Consider the following 22487-nt stretch of genomic DNA (forward strand, 5'->3'; position numbering starts at 1 on the left):
TATATATATATATATATATATATAGTACCTGTTTTCTTTTTCTAAAACACTTGAAGTTGTGTGTCAACCCATTTGAAGACATAATTATATCCTAATATATATTCACATATTAATTTAGCTTGAGTTAGCACAGTGCAATTTAAAATCTTATAAAAAATACTTTAAAATTCACCTTATAAACTAGAAAAGGCATCCGTTTCATAGAATGAAAAACCAAAGCAGCCCATAGTCTCTCTTTTCACCCATTTTGCAATGCAGAATAAGAGCTGCACAAAGAGAGAACATGAGAGGATGGTGTGCTTGTGCCTTTGCAGTATCTCACATAACCTTTATCTCTGAATTTCAGTGGATTGTAGTTTTCACTTGTATTGATGGTCTGTAAAAGGCACTTCCCTTGACACCTACTTGCATCACATCTGTACCTTCGCTTAGATAGAACACAGGTCTCAAGCTGCAGCAAATATGGCCGCCTGCGGTCGACCTTCAACTCGTCTAGAACGGCACAGCCTGGTGAGGGGGTGGGTGAGGGGATTACACCAAAAAAATGGGGGGTTGAGAAAAAGGATTTGAGCTGGGAGATGGGAAGAAAAAGAGGCGAGATGCTTCAAAGAGGAAATTAAGAAGGGAAGAAATCCGAGCAGAGTGAGAGGAAGAGAAATCGTGAGGGAGGGAGAAATGGATGAATGTAAAGAGAGGAGTGGGAAGTGTAGGAACAGGTTCAATGGGTTCATTACTCTTCCAGAAGCCAACATGCATAACGCAGTTCGAGGATAATGCTGTGGGCTCTTATGCCTCCATTAGAATGCCATTGTCTTACCGCTGCATACGAACATTTGCATAAAATACTGACAAAATGTTACAACAAGTGCAGAAAATGTACGTTTTTGCTTTCTTTTGCTGTGGCAGTCATTTTATACTGCACATGTGTGTTTCTAAATCTGTTCTCTAAAAAAGATGATTAGAGATAAATGGGCACAGAAGATGTAGCCGCAGTATCCAATATTAACAAGTGCCAAATCTAAGTACTGTTGATTTAGGTAAATAAAAGTTTGGCCATTCTATAGGGAATTGCATGGTCTAAATTGTGACAATTGACCTTGATATATGTAATTCCCATCTGCTAAAGAAAAATCATCACATATCCTTTAACAAAATGTTCCTCAAAGTTCACCATCTAGCAGTGAATTTTTTTTATTTGTTTTTATTTTTGTATTTTGTGATTTTCATGATGCTGTGAATGACATAATGACCTATGCTGTTTGTCTCAAATGAGGAAAAAAAACCCAGCTAAACTCTCTCTCTCTCTCTCTCTCTCTCTCTCTCTCTCTCTCTCTATATATATATATGCTAAAGACAGTTCCTTTTTATTTTAATTTATTATTTAATTAATTAATTTATTTTTACTTTTTCTTATCTCTTCTTTAGTTAATTGGACTAAAATTAGGTTAGGTATATTAGGCATATTTGGGTTTTATGTTGTGCTTGTAAGCTAATCCATGGCATTATTTATGTAGTTCACAGACAACAAAAGTGTTTTAAAGACAGTTCCTTTTTATTTTAATTTATTATTTAATTAATTAATTAATTTTTACTTTTTCTTATCTCTTCTTTAGTTAATTGGACTAAAATTAGGTTAGGTATATTAGGCATATTTGGGTTTTATGTTGTGCTTGTAAGCTAATCCATGGCATTATTTATGTAGTTCACAGACAACAAAAGTGTTTTAATACCTTTCAACTTGGGCCTATGTTTAATTTTGGGTGTATGTAGAGCTATCGTCAGTGAGGGACTCCCGGGAACATTGTGACAAGCTGGCTACTAAAAGCATTTTTACAATGGCGAGAGAATAGGCGTGAATTGAAGCAACAGCCCTGGGTGTATGGGCAATGGCACGGCTTTGGTTCTCCATATCTGAGCTCTGATAATGTTCCTACCCCTCTGCCGTCTTGCCTGGTAATGAAAATAACCCCACAGGTTAGTCCTTTATTACTTTTTTAATATCAAAGCAATATAGATTTACTGGAGATAACGTAGAGGACGCCCCCCCATAAGACTGAAGCAGAGATTATTAAGCAGACTTCTTTGGTAATAAATTAATGATGGGAGATATGGAATTAGATTTTTCAGTTTTGGGGTTCTAGTCACAGTTGGTTCATGTTCTGGGATTCATTTGCAACATGCTGCTCACAGTCCAAATATAGACTATAGATAAAGTTATATAAAGCTAGACAATAATCGAGTTTTCTGGATTCAAATTAATATAAACAAACATATGGAGAAAAAACCCCAGATGAATTTCATTTGAGTAATTTTCACAAAAATGAGTGATTTAAAATATATACAGCATCATTTGAAAAATTTGGAGTCCGTTAGACTTTTTAATGTTTTTGAAAAAAGGCTGTATTTATTTGATAAAAAATTCAGCTTTCATAATTTATATAATGTATTTATAGTATTATTGTGAAATATTAAAATGTTTTCTATTTTGATATATTTTTAAGAAACATTTCTTTTTATTATAAATGCTGAAACACTTATGCTGCTTAATATTTTAATGGAAACCGTGATACATTTGACATTAGGATTCTTTGATGAATAGAAAATTTAAAAGAACATTTATTTGAAAAATAATTTTTTTTGTAACAATGAAAACGTTTTTACTGTCGCTTTTGATCAATTTAATGTGTTGTTTCTGAATCAAACGATCAGTTTCTTTAAAAATGTATATTGTTGATATAATTTCTTTATTTACTGAATCGTTGCAAACCACAAACAAGGTGCTAAATGTTCAAAAATTGTACTGCAGCATGATCAGTGTCATTTTTATAAGTGCAAACACAATCTAACATTCACAATCAGTATTCACACATGTTTTACGTTTTTGTGCCATTTTCTTTCTAGTATCATTTTTAGTGAATTGGGCTCTCAAACAATGCAGACTTATTTCCAATGAGTGGAAATAAACAACACTATCAGCTGGGGCAGTGAATTCCCCCATTGTGTTTTTAACTTTTTCAACAAGCCTAATTGCAATTGCAAGTAATTGTCTGAATACTTTCATAAAACTTCAATGGCTTCTGTAGGACAAGACTCCCCCCATAATAAAAAAAAAACACCTTGCAGTTTTGTTCAGTGCTTGTTGTTTTAAAGACATTGAAAAAGAAAAAGCATCAGCAATTCTCATTTTAATCTCTGTCTGACCCACTTCATGCCTTGCTTTTCGATTGCTACTAATGGCTGTTGTTTGAATCCAGCCTTAAAGAGAGCATAATCATCAGGCGGAGTACTGTAGGTAATGTATCGTGCTTGTGTTTGTTTATGCTCCTCTATGCTTCTCCTCCATGCTTGCTAACCCGCAGTGAGTCATTTCAAAGTAATTTCTTGTTGTTATGAGTCTGTCTAAGAGAAGGAGAGCTTCCTCTAGAAGTTTTTTCATGGTTTCCTTCTTCAGGTTGCAATTCTTTTTAGCTTATAGAAAAGCACCCAGCTGATGCTATGACAAAAGTATGATACTTTTATGAAAGGGTCAAAAGACACATAATTGTAATCAATATGGAGGACTGACCCTATCAGTCAAGCCAAAATCAGTGTCCCTTGATGACCTCACTGGATTGGGACCGCGGGCCACCTCTTTTTAACCTGAGGGTGTGTGTGCGCACTGTGACTTTTTTGGCGATGATGTTTATACAGTAACCTCTGCTCCTCTTGCTCACACAGGTAAAACAGGACACGCAGAGGTGGTTCGCGTGGTCTATGAGCCTGAGAAAATCAACTTCGCACACTTGCTCAAGGTATTTTGGGAAAGCCACGATCCAACACAAGGTAACATTTCACTCCATCACACACACACAATCTTAAAGGGATAGTTTGCTTTTCAAAAAAATTCTGTCATCGTTTACTCACCCTCTTGTCTTTCCAAACCAGTATGACTTTCTTTCTTCTGTGGAACACAACAAAGTTTTTTTTTCCTATGCAGTGAACGTGAATGAGGAAATATTGAGCTCGGAAAAGCACCTTAAAATAGGCCATAAGACTTTGTGTGGTATAGTTCAAGTCTTATAATGAGCAACATACCAAAATATTAGGTCTGAAATCACATTAGTTTTCATTAATTCAAATACCCCATACATAAAATGTATAAATGGCTAAAATGTATTTTAAATGCATAAAAACAGCATGATCTAAAAATATATATATTTTTGAAATTGAAAAAATATATTTAGTTTAACCCTTAAAACAAAATGTATTTCAAGTGTTAAGAAAACACGGTGAGAAATGTATATAAGAAATATAAAATTTAAAACACAGTTTGGGAAAAACGCTTTTTGTATTTTGGAAAAAAATAAACATATTTGTATACAATGGCCAAAATATGAGAGAATATAAATTAAACTATTTAACTGTTAACTTATTGCAAATATGTATTTATGTAAATGTATTTAAAAACCTGTATTAGGACTATATGTTTGGCCATTTTTATGTATTTTGATGTATTTAACAAAAATATATCTGAAAATATTTTTATTTTGCCATATAGGATGCCACATGAATATGTTCTACTGAAAGATTTTAAATGAATTAATTTTAGTCTGTTCTTCAAATTTTCAAAAATATTTTCAAATTTAGTAGTCAAATATTTGTTTAGTCATTTTGGAGCTCAACAGTCCCTGTCTCTATTCACTTTTATTGCATGGGATAGAGCAGCCAAGACATTCTTCTAAGTGTCTTCTTTTATGTTTCACAGAAGAAAGTAAGTCATACAGGTTTTGAGGAAATGTCAAAAATGTCCTTTTTGGGTAAACTCTCCCTTTAAGATCATATTTAGTTCATTACTAGTTGAAACCCAATACAGTACACAGTACGTTTTGTTTAACGCAGCATTAATTAAAGAAAGGCTAAGCACAAAAAAGCCATTTAACAGCCTGTAAAAAGAGCAGCTCTTTAACGTAATACAATCTTAAGTTCCAGTAGTTTGAGAGGTACGAGAGGCCCATCATGAATTCCCAAAGAGGAGAGGCAACAGTTTGAGTGGCTGCAATCATGACCAGAGGATTCAGATCGGAGATTAAAGTGTCTCACCAACCAATCACATTCAGTTTGATGGAGATGGCCAGTATAATGCCCTGATTGTGTCTGTGGTGATGACTAACTCTCGGCTCATTCTAATGTTCACACTGAAATCATTACGGTTTAGCTTAAGTTGAACTGCTGTTTTAAAGAACATTAAAAAAAATCTTAAAAGCTTAAGATTTTTAAAGATGCACTAAGTCATTTGAAAAACGTTTTACAGCTCAGAAATGTTTAAAATAATGTACAATCGCATGAGGTAAAGACCTCAGTCAAGTGTCCCATCCAGTACAATACGGCTTCTTCAGCATAGTGATAATGCCCTCTTCCATCTAACAAAAATATCTATGCAGAATCTATGAAGTCATATCTGGATCAAGAACAGACAAAACAGAGCTTTAATTAAAATTGCACTCTTCCCAAGAATTTCGTATCTGGTTGATTGGGAGTTTGTTTCCCAAGAGACTAAAGTACTAATAGATGCTAATTTTGGACCCACGGAAGAAGCACTCAGTGGCTGAACTGCATGATTACATCATGGTTACATGACTTACTTTAGTTCTCAGATGTCTATATAGAGTTTAAAATTGAATATAAAGGAGTAGTTAACCCAAAAAACTAAAAATTACATTTGTGTTGTAACCAGATCCTCAAACACCCTGTTTTAGCACTGACATATCACTCCATTTGCTTTGATAGGAATGCGCCAGGGCAACGATGTTGGAGCGACCTATCGATCAACCATTTATGCGTATACACAGGAACAGCTCGATCAGGCATTGCACTCCAAGGACGAATATCAGAAGGTATCCCTCTACCGGCCTTTCATATCTTTCCCCTCCATATACAAACAACCCTCAGGTGATCAGTTTGTGGATCATTGGTTCAAAACTAGTTTGGCTTCAGGATCCTGATATTACATGGGACATCAAGCACCAAAAGCAAAAATGTCCTTGAAAATATTATTGACATTATAGTTTTTTGGATCTCAGCACTCTTCAGTTGTATATAATAATAATAATAATAATAACATAATACATGTTATACATTTTATAAATTATACAAAAATATATGAAAAATAAATAATAATGTAATTTTTTTTTTTAATATAATTGTAAAATAATTGTATATAATTATAAAATTATATTAAACAGTTTGTTGAGTATTGGAATATTTATGTGATATGTGATAATTTATTTATGTGTTATGTATGTATGTATACACACACACACACATATTATTTTAATAATATTTTATAACATTTTATTTTAATTTATTATTAGTAGTATCATTACTACAGTTATTGTTGTTGAGTACTGGAATATTAATGTGATAGTGTTAATTTCTTCACTTCCGCAAGGCGTTTTAAGGCAAGGCTTAGTATCGCATTTTCCCTCCTGTCCACGACCTTATCAGAACAGACCTGCAATCCACTGGTTGACAACCACTGCTTTTAGAAAACAAAAGCTATTTGTATCGACGGTACCCTCATATAATGGTATGCTCACACCTCTGGTCCCCAAGCGGACAGGTGTTGAGGATTACAGCCCTCAACGGTTCTTGCTCTGTTTGATAACCTGCGAATCCATGCCAGATGAAACAGGTTTTCTGCAAAGCAGGGAAATATAATCTTACACATGAAATAGTAATTCTGTTTGTCTCGTAGACAGCTTGGAGAAGGGAGACTTCAAATCCGTGCACGAGGAGGTTCAAAGCCTTTCGGCATTGAGTGTGAATGCTGTCATCTGCATTATGCATATATTTTTCTCTAATTGCAGAACAGCTCTGTTGTCGAGCCGAAAATTGAGGTTTCTTCTTGGTCTCGGTGGTGCAATGCATTACAAACCTGCATGCGGTTCACGCTAACAACCCCACCCTTTCCGTCGAAGCGAAGCCTGTTAGAACAATAGAAGCAGAGGAACTGACTGTAGTTCTTACAGGCACTAGTCTTCCTTACCGTACCCCTGTAGACTCATTTTCTTCCTTCAAAACCCTTCTCCTTCCCCTTGTGTATGATCATAGTTGTTTTTTTGGGGCCATTTCACTTCTCATTCCCTCAGATCAGTCAACAGTCTGAGATGAAATTAGCAACTGTGTGTTCTGTACCTCACCGAAGTGCTCTGATGTGCAAGAGCAGCCAGTATTCACACTCGGACACATTACGAGTGGCGTTGCGTTAGACACATTTGACTGTTGATGAGATGACCTTGACTGTCTCATCATTACAGTGTCCTTTCTTGCTTTCTTGCACTTCACATCAGCTCTCGGCTGCATTTGTGCTGATACCAAGGGTTTCTGCAGCCTCTCTTTCTACATCAAAAGAGCCCAAATGAACGGCGCAGTCACTCTTGCCCCAGCCCTCCATTTTGAACAAATGCTGAACACAATATCCAATATCTTTTCCTGTGATATGGTGCATTTGGTAACTCAGCAACAGATTCTTGAAGAAGGGATGGATCTCACTGGACACTGATGTTCGTAGATACACTCACACATGCTCGCTTATTTTAGAGGCATATTAAGAAGTTTTCTTGCAAAACAGATTTCATAATTTTGAGATCAGCAACCAGGGCTCAAAATAAAGGATTTTTCCCCCTGCAGGCCATCTGCACTACACAGCCACAAATATGATAAATATCTAGTTTAGTATATATAAAATATATTATAAATTCATATAAATAAAAATGAATAAATTAGTTCCTGCGATACCATATGTAGATATATATACATATACGTACACACACAGGCTGTAGTGTTGGAACCCTGGGGATAAGAAAAGGGGACGCAGGCCTCAGAGCGGGGAAAGCATATGGGTGCGATTTGTTTTTTCACGCAGCACTGGCTCCAGCTGATGATGACTCCCAATGGTCTGCACCATTGGCCTCTGACATTCTGATCAGCTTCCTACTTCCAAAATCAGACACTTTTTAAAATCATATTTAGACTTATACAGAGTTTTGTCTTAGATGCTGATTGGTTACAGCATTTTATCCCATAGATGCCACCTATTAACCTTAGCTTATGTGTTAGGGGCTATATCTGCTAGCATATGGATTCTGCTTTATGAATTTGCAATTTTGCATAATAAAATAATGATGCACTTAATATTTTTATTCTGTTTTTTAAAAGCCTTTTGTTTCTTATTGCTTTGGCAGAGCAGCCTTTTTGCTTAGAGAATGTTTCAATGTTAATTGCTTTGTTTTCTTGCCCTGAAATTTCATGGACAAGGGTTCTGTTAATGGCTGAAAATGAGAGCCACTCTATGGCCCTCTAAAATAGTTCTGTTTCATAAAAATAGGGCATGAAGAGATGTTTTTCCCCTTGGAAAATGGATAAATTCCAGTTTGGCATGTTTCACGGTTTAATTCATGTTCATAGAAAAGTGGGATATTGCAGCAATGTGGTCATGTAAGAGATCCCAAATTTTTTGTGTGTATTTTCTTGCTTTGGTCAAACAGAAGCAATTTTGACTATATTGGATAACAGTGCCATTTCCGTATCCAATATAGCCAATGTATCATATTATTTGGGGATACAACTTGACTTGATTAGGATATTGGAATTATATTGGAATTTTCATTGAAAAAAGAGGTTAATTAGGCCTTTTTTTAGACGTATACCATGGGATCTCTGGGAGTCCGAAAATATAGCCTAGCTAGCAAAGGCAATTTCAACAGGACAAGCATGAGGGTTAAATCAAGTATGTCCTGCAGTAGCCTACTCTATTCTAGCTGGTCAGATGAATAAGACAGGAGTTTATGAAGGCTGCATGCTGTCAAAGAAGATTTTAGCTGCACAAGGCTCTGCATTTCTTTCTGTTCTGAAACGCCTGCAGACTCACATGCTCCCTCTACTGGCCATATTTTTAAACTACATTTCCATTTTCTCTTTCTCTCTCTTACTTATTCACTCCATCCTCCATTGTCTGCTGTCTCTCTCTCTCTCTCTCTCTCTCTCCACCCACTCCACCCCCTGCCGAGCCATCTGCGCTTTGGCAGGCCCTGTCTCCATGGCAACAAGGGAGGCCGCGCTGCCTCCTATTGGCCCGCTGCCCAAACAGAGAGGCTGCTGGGGGTTGAAGGTCATCTGTAGAGTGCCGCCTCACCGGTGTTCTAATCAGTTGTTGACCCCTAGCCACAATGAAATGAGTGTCAGAAGGCAAGGGGTTAATAAAGCCTGGTCTGACAGGCAGCTGGGTCCATTATGAGTGAGGGACAGGAGAGGGAGACCCGTGAGGGGGGGTTGGAGGATGCTGGAGATGAGGGACTCCGATCTTGGGTTGGGGGCCCATCTGTGTTGCGTAAGGGAAGATTTGATGTCACCATAAATCTTTTTTCAAGGCTGGAAATGAAAGCTGTGTGTGGCTTTTTTAGGATTATAGCGGCTGGCTTTAGTGTGGGGGATGTTGGGAATTTGGAGGGCTACTGTTTCTGTGGTGGGGCAACACACACACACACACACACACACATATATATATATACTGTATATGCACACTTTTATCTTACATTTTAATTGCGAAAGTGGATATTGTATAATTATTACAATTCTGTAGCACAAGGCTTGTAATGTCAAATTAAACTGTAAAAGTGTTAACCCTGTTACCTTTCTAAAGGCATAATTATATCCCAGAATATCTTAAAATGTATTAATTTCACTTGACATGGCACAATGCCATTCATAGAGTGATCCACTTGTTTTTAGCTGCTAAGGTTTTAGCGTGAGGGGTAAAATTGCCATTCTTCAGTGGATGTTTTCGATCACTCCAATAAGAATGTCCAAGTGTGCAGATGTAGACTTGGCACAGTGTACAATTTTACACATTAAGTTGGTATTTTTAGTCTTGAACTTGTCAGCCATTTTGGATTCCACAAAAAAAAAAATCTAATACAGTTGCAAGCAATTAACAGAATCATGTAGGTGTAAGAAACTGCTGTTGAAGTAGGCTATATTAAATGGATTTACTGACATAAGAATTGGGGGAAAATATTTTATATAATGTTAAATAACACTGAAAATCCTGACAAGCTAGGTTTTCTGGAAGACTGTTGAGTTGCGTTAACAGTTTTATGCATATGCATTTCACATGTTCCAAAAACCATGTCCAAAGATGATGAGTGCTTCATAAGATTTGAAAATATACAGTACTGACAGAAAATGTCATGCAGAAATGTAATGCTCCTTGGGGCAGACTTGTTCCCCATGAGAAGAGTGACTCTTCTGTGATATTTAAAGTCTTTAGCTCAAACGGAGTAGTGGGGCTGATGTTTTAGAATATTGTGAATTTAACCAGCTCGTTGCTAGGCAACCATCCATTCCATCCATCCCATAATTACACAAAATGTAATGAGCCACAGCCCCTTCACACATGCAAAGTTCATTGAGTTTCACCATAGGGATAAAACGTTCAAAGCAAAGAATATTAATAATAGACCAGCACCAAAATGAGAGCAAGAGGTTTTTTTGTACTTTGCTTAGCAGATCTACAAATCTGGCTTCACTGGAAACTTGTATTACAGTCACATTTCTCAGCACATAGACACTAGTGTAACTTTAATATAGTTTTTTCTTAATATTTGTGTACTTTTATTTTTATACTTTCAGTTTTCATTTTAGTTACATTTTAGTATTTTTAAAATACTACTATTAAAAAAAAAATTACCTTAATTTATTTTTGTTTAATTTTTTCCAGTATAACTGTATAATAACCCTGATAGACACTGCAGCGTGCCTCCTAATTCTGCCCTCATTTTAGCCAATATCTGCACACATTTACACCACTGACCCGCCCTAGCATCCTCGTTCAGATCACCTTCCAGCTGATTCTCAAAGCCGAACACGAATGTCATAAGCTAGCATCGCTTTGCTCCAAGAGCAGACCATATTAGTGCAGAGAGTGATGATCACTCAGGGTTTAAATGAAGGAGATGCTCTAATCGACCTCTGCGAAATTGTTCGATATTCAATATCCTGGTCATACCCTTTCTGTTTCATTTATGGGCCGTTAATTGGTGGAGACGGTAGCATCATTCTGCGTTACATCATATTGCTACATAAAATGCTGGTAAAAGTAACCACAAGAGGGAAGTGTGTCCTATCCACAGGGGGGCAGCGCTCCATTCGTCCACCCCCCTGCCTTTGTGCTCATTTACTCTCTCAAACTCTCTTTCCTTCTCTCTGTCCTCACGTCTCAAGAACTTGGTGTGGCACGTTCCCATCTATTAGCATCTCAATTAAGGGCTAACAAAAGACAGGTTTTTCCCCTCCGAGGCCTCCACATGTGTGGTTTACCTAGTCTCCATGCGCCCTGAGCAAAATCCAGGAGATTGACTGCACTCCACCAATTACACCTCCCCATCAGTGTCTGCAAGAAATCACAATGGCCTTAATTAGCGACTGCAGCCTCACTCTATTCCACACTAGCGCAGTAAAACTAAAAGCCCAGTCGCACCTTCGCCACCAGTCTCCCATGGATAATGTGGGCTGTAATTACGAGGGAGTACGTGTATCGGAAGTGGGTGTTTGTGGCTTTTTTTACTTTCATTGTGTGGCCTTCCAAGGACGGCTGATTGATTTGTAAAGGAACAGTTCACCCAAAAATAAAAATTCTGTCATTATTTACTCACCCTCATTTCATTCCTTGTGTGGCTTTATTTCTTCCAGGGTCCAAAAATTATTTTTTGTAGGCTGCATGCTGATTTTTTTTTTGAAGAATATGAATATCCCAACCCCACGATCAATATAATGTTAGCAGATGAAGGTAGAAGCTGGAAAACTCCAAAAAACCCACTACAAAGGAATCATAAAAGTGATCCATGACTTGTTTTCTAAAGTCATATGATAGTTTTGTGTGAGGAACAGACTAAAATTCCTGATTCCCTTTCAGAAAATGTAAAAAGCTCTGATTCGTAAATGAATCATTGAAACATTCTTTTGAGTCAGATTTTTAATGAATCAATAAAACCAGTCTGAATGATTAATTCACAAATCAGACTAATAAATGTAAAATTATAAATGTATAAATAATACATTGTTTCTTGTGAAATTATGGGAGAATTTGTATATTTAGGTCAAATAATCCTTTAGAAAATGGTTAAATTATTTTCCAAAATGTTTATGGCATGAACCATTGTTGTTTATGGGAGCACTTTTTTTTATTGCTTTTGTAAAATATTATATTTTTTAGGCATACACATACAACTGTGCTATGTAATTTGACAGTTCACTAGTTTGCTGCAGTGTTATTTTAGTATTATTTACAGTTTATTTTCATTTAGGTTATTTTTTCAGTAATTGTATGTGCTTTTTGTCATTTTTATTAGCTTTTTTATATTACTATTTAAGTTTAATTTATATCAGTTGTAGTTTGTATTTATTTTCGTTGTTTTTATTTTTGTAATTTTAGTTCTTCAAACTTTACTTATTTCAAGGGGACATTTCTAATTTTCATTTCATTTAAGATTTTAATCTAATATTTATATTTTATTTCACTTCATTTCAGCTTAATTTCAATTAACAAAACTGTGCTTAATAGTTTTACTTTTAGTTCATGAAAAAAAACCCTGGTTTGCCAGTGCCAGTATATTTTGCCATCAGTGGCCCATGCCAATGTTTTTGACAGCTACAAAACAGACAGACAGAGAAAGCGAAAGAAATGCATCGAGTGAGAGAAATGATGGGCCAGATCAGACTGCAGTAGACTGATAAGAGTAAATTGAATGAGGAAGGAAGCCGAGGTGTTTGGACGAGTATTTTCGAGGTCTCTCCATCCGTGTGAGGCATTAAACATACCTGAGTCTCATTATAGAGTGTGTGACTGCGGGCCATGCGTGGGCTAATTAGCTTTTCCCCCGGCCGCTCTGCGACCGCTCCTGTTATTTCCTGACCAGCTTGCCAGGCCGGCACCCCCTCTTCCCCTCCCCCATCTGTGGCTGTTCTAAATGGAGAATCAATGCATGCTGCTCCCCGACATCCTAATGTACCCGACCAGTTGGTTTAACAAACACAGCGCTGCCAACCATCTGCCGGCCAAATCTGTCTTCAAATTGCTTTAGTAACAAACTGAACTTTTCTTTGCTCAGTGCTGCTCTCGCTTGCTGCGTCCTGCCTTCCTCAGTGTGCTGCTCTCTGCTCCTCGACCCGGCCCTCTCTCCTGCTCCTCGCGGCAGACCATTGTCACTTTTCTCCTGTTGTCTATTCCGTTGTTGTCTCATCTCATCTCATTTTGGTTCATTTTCTCTTATTTTTTCTCATCTTGCATGTTCTTGTCTCTAACATGTCATTTATTTTTTTTCTTAGTGTGCATCATCGAATCTCTTTTATTCTGTTGTGGTATGGCCTCATCATCTGTCTATTTTTCTCTGCTTTTCTAGCCATTGTGATCTGTTGTCTCGTCTTATTTATCCTGACCTAGACTCTTCTCTTCTCTTCTCTTCTCTTCTCTTCTCTTCTCTTCTCTTCTCTTCTCCTCTCTTCTCTTCTCTTCTCTTCTCTTCTCTTCTCTTCTCTTCTCTTCTCTTCTCTTCTCTTCTCTTCTCTTCTCTTCTCTTCTCTTCTCTTCTCTTCTCTTCTCTTCTCTTCTCTTCTCTTCTCTTCTCTTCTCTTCTCTTCTCTTCTCCTCTCCTCTCCTCTCCTCTCCTCTCCTCTCTAACCATTGTCATCTGTTGTCGTCTTGTTTAACCTCATCTCATCTTTTGCCTCACCTCATCTGTTTTATTGTTTTGGTCTCTTCTTTTCTCATCCTCCCTTCCAGTGTTTTTACATTTCTACATTAATTTTGTAATTGTCAAGTTGTAGTAAAATTGACTAAAATGCATAAATATATGTAAATATTTTTTTTTCAAAAGACAAAAATTCTTCTCTTTAAAAAAAAAAGTGTTTAAATTAATAGATTAATTGTTTAAATATTTGGTTTAATTTTGCACTTTTTTAAAAATAGATGCTATTTTAGTCAAATTTGAGTAAAAATAGCTCAAATGAACGAATATGACATTTTATGAATATATGAATATGAATATGTTCTTTTATCATTGTTATCTCATCCAGTGTTAATGTCAGTCTTTCCAAACAAAAATTATGAATTAACACAAATTTTTAACATTTGAAAAAGAAATACATGAAGCATAGAAACAATAGACAGAATATATTTTAAATTAGTATTACAATATAAAATATTCTCATCAATTAAAATGTTACTTCCATAACAAAAATTAGATTACAATGTAGTCAAATTGTAGTTAACTGAATGACATGACGAAATATTTACTACATTTAGTGGAGATTTTCATCAAAATAAAAAACTATGACTAAAACCTAGAACTCTAAAAATGAATTTCTCTTCTCTTTTCTTCTCTTCTCATTCTGTATTTTACACCTCATAGTTTGACATATTGCATCTCATAAAGAGATTCTAACATGTCCAGAAAAACATCTGTGTCATCTGATACATAATTAAACCCCACAAACCCAAAGCATCAGAGCACATTTATGCCTACAGTCGAGCATGACAGAACTACTGTTTCCAGATCAGATGGCTGGCTGTCTTTATGGGTTTGCCTTCCCTGTTTACCATCTGACCACTGATCCTCCCGTCCCATTTCCTCCCCTCGTTGTTCTTCTTGCAATTGCAGACAATCCAGGTTTCATTTTCCTTCATGATGATATCCTCAAGAGACCTCAACAAATGCTATAGAACAGATTTTTGGCACGGGAGAGCACATAGCCCTAAACACCATTATGGACAGAAGCGCAAAGAGCTGCCAGGAAATAAACGGTGCCACCTTCCTCAGCAGCCATGCCAGTCTCGGTGCCAGCGGATGAGTTCTCAAAGACACAGACCCTGATCTCAAGGGCAAACCCAGCACAAAAGCACATGCATGCCCTCTAAAGCGAAACAGTTTTAACTACAATGCATAGGTACCTCCACCCTTAGAATCCATTAAATGCGTATTCTCTATAACAGTGGTTCTCAATTCCAGTCCTCGCAACCCACCGCTCTGCATGCATTTTGTATGGATCTATTATCACTTCAGATGTTAGTTCTATTCGACCATAAGTGCCCTATGAAGTGGACTTCACAAGATATTCTGCCATGATTCCAGTTCGAAGGGAGCGTATATGTTCCATTCAAAGGGCATTAAAGTGTGCAAGACGTGAATTTAAATTTTATTTATTTACAGAGGTATATTATTTCACACTTCACACTTCTGTAGTAAGTTTAGTCTGTGTGTGAAGACACTGCAGGCGGTGACGTAACAAATCTGTGAATGAATGTTCAGAAGTGAAGTAAACTTCAACGGATTTCCTGTGCTCAGTAGAAAGCAGCGAACACCGTGTAGGGAACATGTAAATTGGAACACAGTTTGTGCATGGATCTCTCATCTAACTCAGCTGGTTATCTGAATCAGGTTGTTAAATAAGAAAGACATGCAAAATATGCAGAGTGGTGGGTCGCGAGGACTGGAATTGAGAACCACTGCTCCATAACACTGCTTATTTTGTCATTGAAAAATTTAGGTGTGGTTTATTTGACACATTTTGCCTCAACCTCATGTAATTTCAAACCTGAATGACTTTATTTCTTCTGTGGAACACAAAAGTTTGATGTTCTGGGTCATCCATACAATGTTGTTTTGGTCATTTTCTTTAATTGTATGAACAAAAACAGTTCAGAAAGAAGTCAGTTACACGGAACACAGTTTGTGCATGGATCTCTCATCTAACTCAGCTGGTTATCTGAATCAGGTTGTTAAATAAGAAAGACATGCATAATATGCAGAGTGGTGGGTCGCGAGGACTGGAATTGAGAACCACTGCTCCATAACACTGCTTATTTTGTCATTGAAAAATTTAGGTGTGGTTTATTTGACACATTTTGCCTCAACCTCATGTAATTTCAAACCTGAATGACTATTTCTTCTGTGGAACACAAAAGTTTGATGTTCTGGGTCATCCATACAATGTTGTTTTGGTCATTTTCTTTAATTGTATGAACAAAAACAGTTCAGAAAGAAGTCAGTTACACATTATTTTGATAGTCCACTTAAAACATTCTACAAACTATGAGTAACTTTGCATGATGGAACTTTTTGATGGTGCCCCAAAAGACATTCTTGTAACTTTCAACTTATTTTACCAACCCTAATCTAATAGTGTACTAATTCTAATGACAGGTAGTTAGTAGTAGTAGTAGTAGTAGTGTACTTTATTGTATCCAAGAGGAAAATTGTTATGGACTACATGTTGCTGCAGACATACAATAAACATATAAAAACAAAATTAAGTAAAATCAAGAAAAGAAAATCAAGACCAAGATAGTTGACATAGTTGCTAATTTACTTGTAGTTAGTATAATGTCTAAAGTGGACTATTGTGGACTACCAGAATGGACTACCAGAATTCATGCAGGTTTGGAACATAATAATGACAGAATTTTATTTTTAGATGAACTATCCCTTTAACACTGAGGGATAAATATGTGTGTGTACTGTTGACAAGTGACCTCAGTCCTGGAGATGAATGTCTGCTTCTGTGCAAAGACATGTAACTTGTTTTTATGAGCAAAAATAGGCGCGAACAGAGTACGTATTTGAGCATTTTGAATGTTTGGGTGGCATCAGTGAATGAATGGAAGAGAAGAAAATTCTGTCATCATCCTCATATGTGTGTGTATACACACACACACACACACACACATATATATATATATATATATATATGGACGAAAGTTTTGGGACACACCTCTTAATCATTGAGCCATGCAGTGTGCATTTTCAGAGCTCAGTATATTTAAGTGTGGCACCATAAACTGTTATTGCAGAAAAAGTGTTGTTTGACATTTCTTTAGAGATTTATGCCTTTATTTTTCACTGTAAAAGATAAAAATATTACATAGTTGCTAATTTACTTGTAGTTAGTATAATGTCTAAAGTGGACTATTGAAATAAAGTGCAACCAGAATTCATGCAGGTTTGGAACATAATAATGACAGAATTTTATTTTTAGATGAACTATCCCTTTAACACTGAGGGATAAATCTGTGTGTGTACTGTTGACAAGTGACCTCAGTCCTGGAGATGAATGTCTGCTTCTGTGCAAAGACCTGTAACTTGTTTTTATGAGCAAAAATAGGCGCGAACAGAGTACGTATTTGAGCATTTTGAATGTTTGGGTGGCATCAGTGAATGAATCATCCTCATATGTGTGTGTATACACACACACACACACACACACACACACACACACACACACACACACATAGTTTATACATAATAAATCAATACTTTTATTTAGCAACAATGTATTAAATTGATCACGTGACAGTAAAATCATGTATAATGTTGCAAAATATTTATAATTCAAATTACTGTTGTTCTATTCAATAAACCTTCCATTAGTGGCTTTCTCTCTTTGTGTCTGCTGATTGAATTAGATCTATTTTACAGACGGGCCCCACTAAAAAACATAACCGTATGCTGTCCACACTAGACACGACTGATGATGCATCGCAACGGTTTTCAGTCTGTCTACACTGCAAGCATCGAAGCTGCACGTCACTGCAAAATATTCACTAAAAAAAGACCAATCAGCTATTATGGTTTCATCTCAATGGTTTAACCTTATTAATCCATTGGTATAAACAAATCACTCATATAATTTTTATTATTATGATTGATGCGTGTTGGTAAAATTGCATATACGTCGTAAGCAAAAAAAGATGGAGACTAGAAACAAAACATATTACATCCATCCATCTATCATTCTATTGTTCTGTTTATATTATTTTAGCTAATTGTTTCATCTTTCTATCTACGTATATATATTTTTTTCTATCATTCTAGCTTTCGATCTATTTTTCTTTTTCTGTCTATCGTTCTGTTTAAATAATATATAAATAATATAAAATTTTTTCAGACAGATGGGGGACATAGAGTAGGTGACTCAAATGAAACTTGATTAAATATAATTCAATAATCATTAAATATAATAGGAGGGATTTAGTTCTGTTTTATTAACACACAAAGACAGGAATTAAACTAAATTGACTTGGTTAAATAACTTTGTTCACCTAACTATATGATTCCCACTGATTTCAAGTCAAAGCATTCAACGTTTTCTACCTGTGACTTGTTCCATGTTTGATTCATATCAAAATGACTCTTCCTCAGAGAATGAAACAGTTTGCTGGTTTTGAATGGCCGTCTCAACATCAAGGCCACTCAAGGAGCTCAAGGACAAAAGGATGAGGTGAACAATAATGACAGACCAGAGGCCCTGAGCCAGACTGGGGATTGGAGTTCAATTGTAGGCTAGAGTCAGGCTGAAACAAAAGGATACAGAGAATAAACCTGGCGACATCTCTTTGCTGTATATTTATTCACCCTCATAGCAGTTTCAAATCAAAGAACCGGACATTATTTACATTCCTTGTGCTCAGCTGCTATAAAAAATGAATCCTCTTCAAGGAATTAAATAATTGCATTCCGCGAGCTAATTTGAATGTTGTTCTCTACATCAAAGCCACATAAAGCTCAGTAAATCCTCCACATAGAAAGGAAAGAGGTAAACATAGCATAAATAAACCTGAGATCTGCATTACAATTCACTTCCTATCTGTACTATACAGTGTTTGTGATTATGTTAGGTTAGTGTGGCCTAATGCAGTATTTTGAAAATTAACGTAAGATTTATTAGAAAGAATGTTTTTGAAATTAAGCTCACTAAGGATGCATTTATTTGAGCACAAACACAGTAAACAGTAATATAGTGCATATTGTCATTTAATATGGGTCATTTATTTCTATGATGCTGCTGCAGTGTTTTCAGTGTCACATGCGCCATCGGAAATAATTCTAATATGCTGGTTTGGTGCTCAAGAATAATTTCTGAACACCAAATGTATTGACATTTTTTTTCAGGATTCTTTCATGAATAGAATGTTCAAAAGAACTGCATTCTTTTGTCTTTACTGTCACTTTTGATCAAATTAATGCATCCTCGCTGAATAAAAGTATTGATTTCTTTCAAAAAGATGACACCAATTAGATGTTCTTGCATTGGTATAAAAATAAAATGTGTCATGATACAAGAGACATGAACATACTGGAACGTTGCATGTACAATTTAAATATACAATATAGCAGTCATCATACTAAATGTTTGACTGCTCACTACCACGATAGACCAATCAATATCAAGTATTCCAGAGTGAGTGTAATAATACTTCCTGTTTTGTAAATGAACCTAAAAAATTTAACTCATCTTAACGTTCTCCATAATTACAGGCTCTTGGCTTACAGCTCTGGTCTGTTTTCAGGAAGGTCCTTGCTTCAGCTGTTCATATCTGTGTTCCAAAACGTAGAAATGGAAATTGACAACTTGATATGCTATTATCAGTAAATTGGTCATATCCCTCTTCTCTCTGATAGCACAAAACCGTGCCACGCTGCCCAACAGCACGTCTCCTTGGTGACTGTTCCTGCTAATAGCTGCACATGTGTTGGGAGTGGGAGCTGGAGATGGTGTGTTGATGGGTGGAGCCAGACCCTGTGCAAGGCATCAGAATGCTGGGATTTGCTCATGCCAGCTTGGCCAGCTGCCGGTTGGCACTTGCCCGCTGAGAGCGGCGGTTGATGGTACAGACCTGGAATACTCGTGCAGTGCTATTTAGCCAGTGTGAAGGCATTCTTAGGCCATGTCTCAAAACAGAAAGATAAGACCGCATACAGAAGAGAACTATTTCACCAGCAAAAGCTACACTCAGGTGTTCATTAGGGCAAACTAAAACTTTCCAAAGGTACTAATATGCACCCTTTAGAGTTAAATAAGGTACAAAGTGGTATCTTTTGAAAGGTCGTCACACCAGTGACAGCTTTTGTACCTTTCTTCTGAGAGTGTAGATACATGCAATATTGATTTTTATATATGCAGTATGATTTTATAGAATATTTTTTCAACTTTATAATAAGATTGTATACATTAACATATATATCATGAACTATAAACAAATACAGCATCTATTAATCTTGATTGATGTTCATTTAAAAAAATACTATTATTTTGAGTTCATATTTTAATGTTAATATGTTTTTTTCTTTTTTAAAGAAATATATAAGTATTTGTAAGAATGAACATTTCAACAAGATTAATAAATGCTCTTAGTTGTTAATTCATGTTAGTACAATTGCACTAAACTGATATTTTTTTATTATTATTATTTATTTTGTTTACTTTTTATGATAACAGGAATGTTTATAATACAGTATGTATTTTTGATTTCAAGTTCCTGGTTAGTTCAGAAAACAAATGAAAAATGACAATTCAGTGAGATAGTTGTGAACTCAGAAATGGCTTTGAATGATTCACTGATTCATTGGGTCTGATTCAAGACTGTTTCATGAATCTTTTTGACTGACTCATTAAAAATAACTCGTTCGTAAGAGTCTTTTGTTCAAGAATTGGACATTGTGGCGAGTTGCATTCATTGTTACGTACAGGAAACACTAAACCCTTGGATATAGATATATATATATAGATATTTTTTTCTTGAACAGATTTTGATTTATTCTCACTATTTTATTTATTTATTTATGTCTCATTTTAGTCACAATCTGGGCCACAACCTGTGCATCTATAAAATAAATATCTCATGTATTATTTTCAGAAGTATCCATACTTTAGAAAAAACCATTATGGCTGGTCTGGCTTAACTGAGCTTTAAGTTTAACCAGAAAGATCATGCCACCAGATAGACAATCACCAAATCATTTTTTCTAACTATAATAAATCAGCCTGGGCTGCCATGGAAATGCATGCTGGTCTTGTCAGCAGGTCTCAATTTTTTTTTACATTTTAAGCGTTTTCTTCCAATTCTGTGACAATGTAGCAACCTCAATTTTCTGCTCAGGATGACATTTTTCATCTGGTGAAAGCAGGCACATTTTGCCCACATACCTTCCAGTTGAACCTGTATTAATTTGTCTTCACTGGCGGAGTTCCCTGTGGCCCCTTAGGGCACCTGATGGATGGATGGATGGATGGATGTACAGGGTTTGCTAGGACTTAATAAAAAGACAGCGAGAGAGATGATATGTCTGTACCTAGCTCCTGTCTCCTGCAGCTGCTCCTAACAGGTGCATAACTGCTTCTTGCCAGATGGTCAGCAAAATGTGGTAGTTGGCAAGTTCCTTCACAGAATCAACCCTCCCTCTCGCACAGGCACTGAGACGCAGAGATGGAGAGAAAGAGGTTAGAGAATGGGAAAGGTTGGTGACAGAAAAAGTTGCTAAGTGCTATTGCAAGCAAAACTCATTTTTCAAAACCTTTTACTTGTTTTAAAACCAGGTGCAGAAATGGTGCCTTTTCAGTGTGTAATACTGCACTAAAGCGTGTCAGGTGTCACAGTCTCAGAAATTGAGAAAGTTGTGCACACTTTCTTTCCAAAGATGGGAAAGGCAGAGGACTCGAACAATAAGCCAACTGAGGCAGTGTGTTACAGTCATTTACCAAGGGATGTTGTTGGGCACAATACAAAGTGCAGCTTTAATAAACGATGGAAATAAAATGTATTTTTATTTTATTAATCTTTGGTAAAAGTAAACAAAATGTCCTTTAAATCAAACTTTTCAAACTGCCAATATTAATATTCATTTAATATTTAATATGATATATTTTCATAATATTGTTAACATGTATATTACACTAATAACAATAGAATAAAATTAAATATTAATGGGATGATTGATTGCGATTTCACTTTTTTAACGTTAGTTAGTGTGTAATGTTGCTGTTTGGGCATAAACAATATCTGCAAAGTTACGAAGCTGAAAGTTTAATGCAAACGGAGATGTCTTTTTTTTTTAATTCTGGCAGTTCAATGCCTAGAAAAACGGCTGGTAGGGACTACAACAAGTTACTTCCCGGGTTCATGACGTCATAAACCCAGATAAACCCCGTCCTCGGGAAAAGGCAACAAAGGGGGCGAGGCCATGCTGCGCTGCTTTAGAGAAGAGGAAGAGAAAACTAGGGGTGCACGGAAAAATCAATTAATATATGAATCGCGATTCTGTCTTCTAACGATTCTAATGGATTCACAAGATTCAACACCAATGTTCTAAAGCAGAGGTTCTTAATACTGTTCCTCGCGTTCCCCTGCTCTGCATCTCTCTCTCTCTCTCTCTCTCTCATTCAGCTCAGCTCCAACAATGAACTGTTCCAATTATACACTTATTTTCACATAGCTATGAGAAGCGTTAAACACAGTACGTGCAGTTGCCATACTGTATTAAAGCTTTAATCAGGATAAAACCGTATATTAAAAGCTAACATAAGCAGTAGCATTTACACATGCCACTGAGGTGAGGGGTGGGACGCTTAGACGCGCACTAGAGGCGGTTTAGCCAATCACGACACACTGGGCTAGCTAA

The 22487-nt window shown here is 36.3% G+C and overlaps 1 protein-coding gene across 1 annotated transcript in view; it reads left to right on the plus strand.

Annotated features, from left to right (window-relative positions):
• The window catches only part of LOC107598064 (mitochondrial peptide methionine sulfoxide reductase-like), a 78934-nt gene that overhangs the window by 51230 nt on the left and 5217 nt on the right, over positions 1–22487 (plus strand). Inside the window, exons 4-5 of the mRNA XM_016289311.1 lie at positions 3718–3822; positions 5767–5873. Of these exons, the coding sequence (XP_016144797.1) occupies positions 3718–3822; positions 5767–5873 (212 nt within the window). The remainder of the gene's footprint in view (positions 1–3717; positions 3823–5766; positions 5874–22487) is intronic.

Source organism: Sinocyclocheilus grahami, unplaced genomic scaffold (genome assembly GCF_001515645.1).
Source record: "Sinocyclocheilus grahami isolate Dianchi unplaced genomic scaffold, SAMN03320097.WGS_v1.1 scaffold244.1, whole genome shotgun sequence".
Lineage (NCBI taxonomy): Eukaryota > Metazoa > Chordata > Actinopteri > Cypriniformes > Cyprinidae > Sinocyclocheilus > Sinocyclocheilus grahami.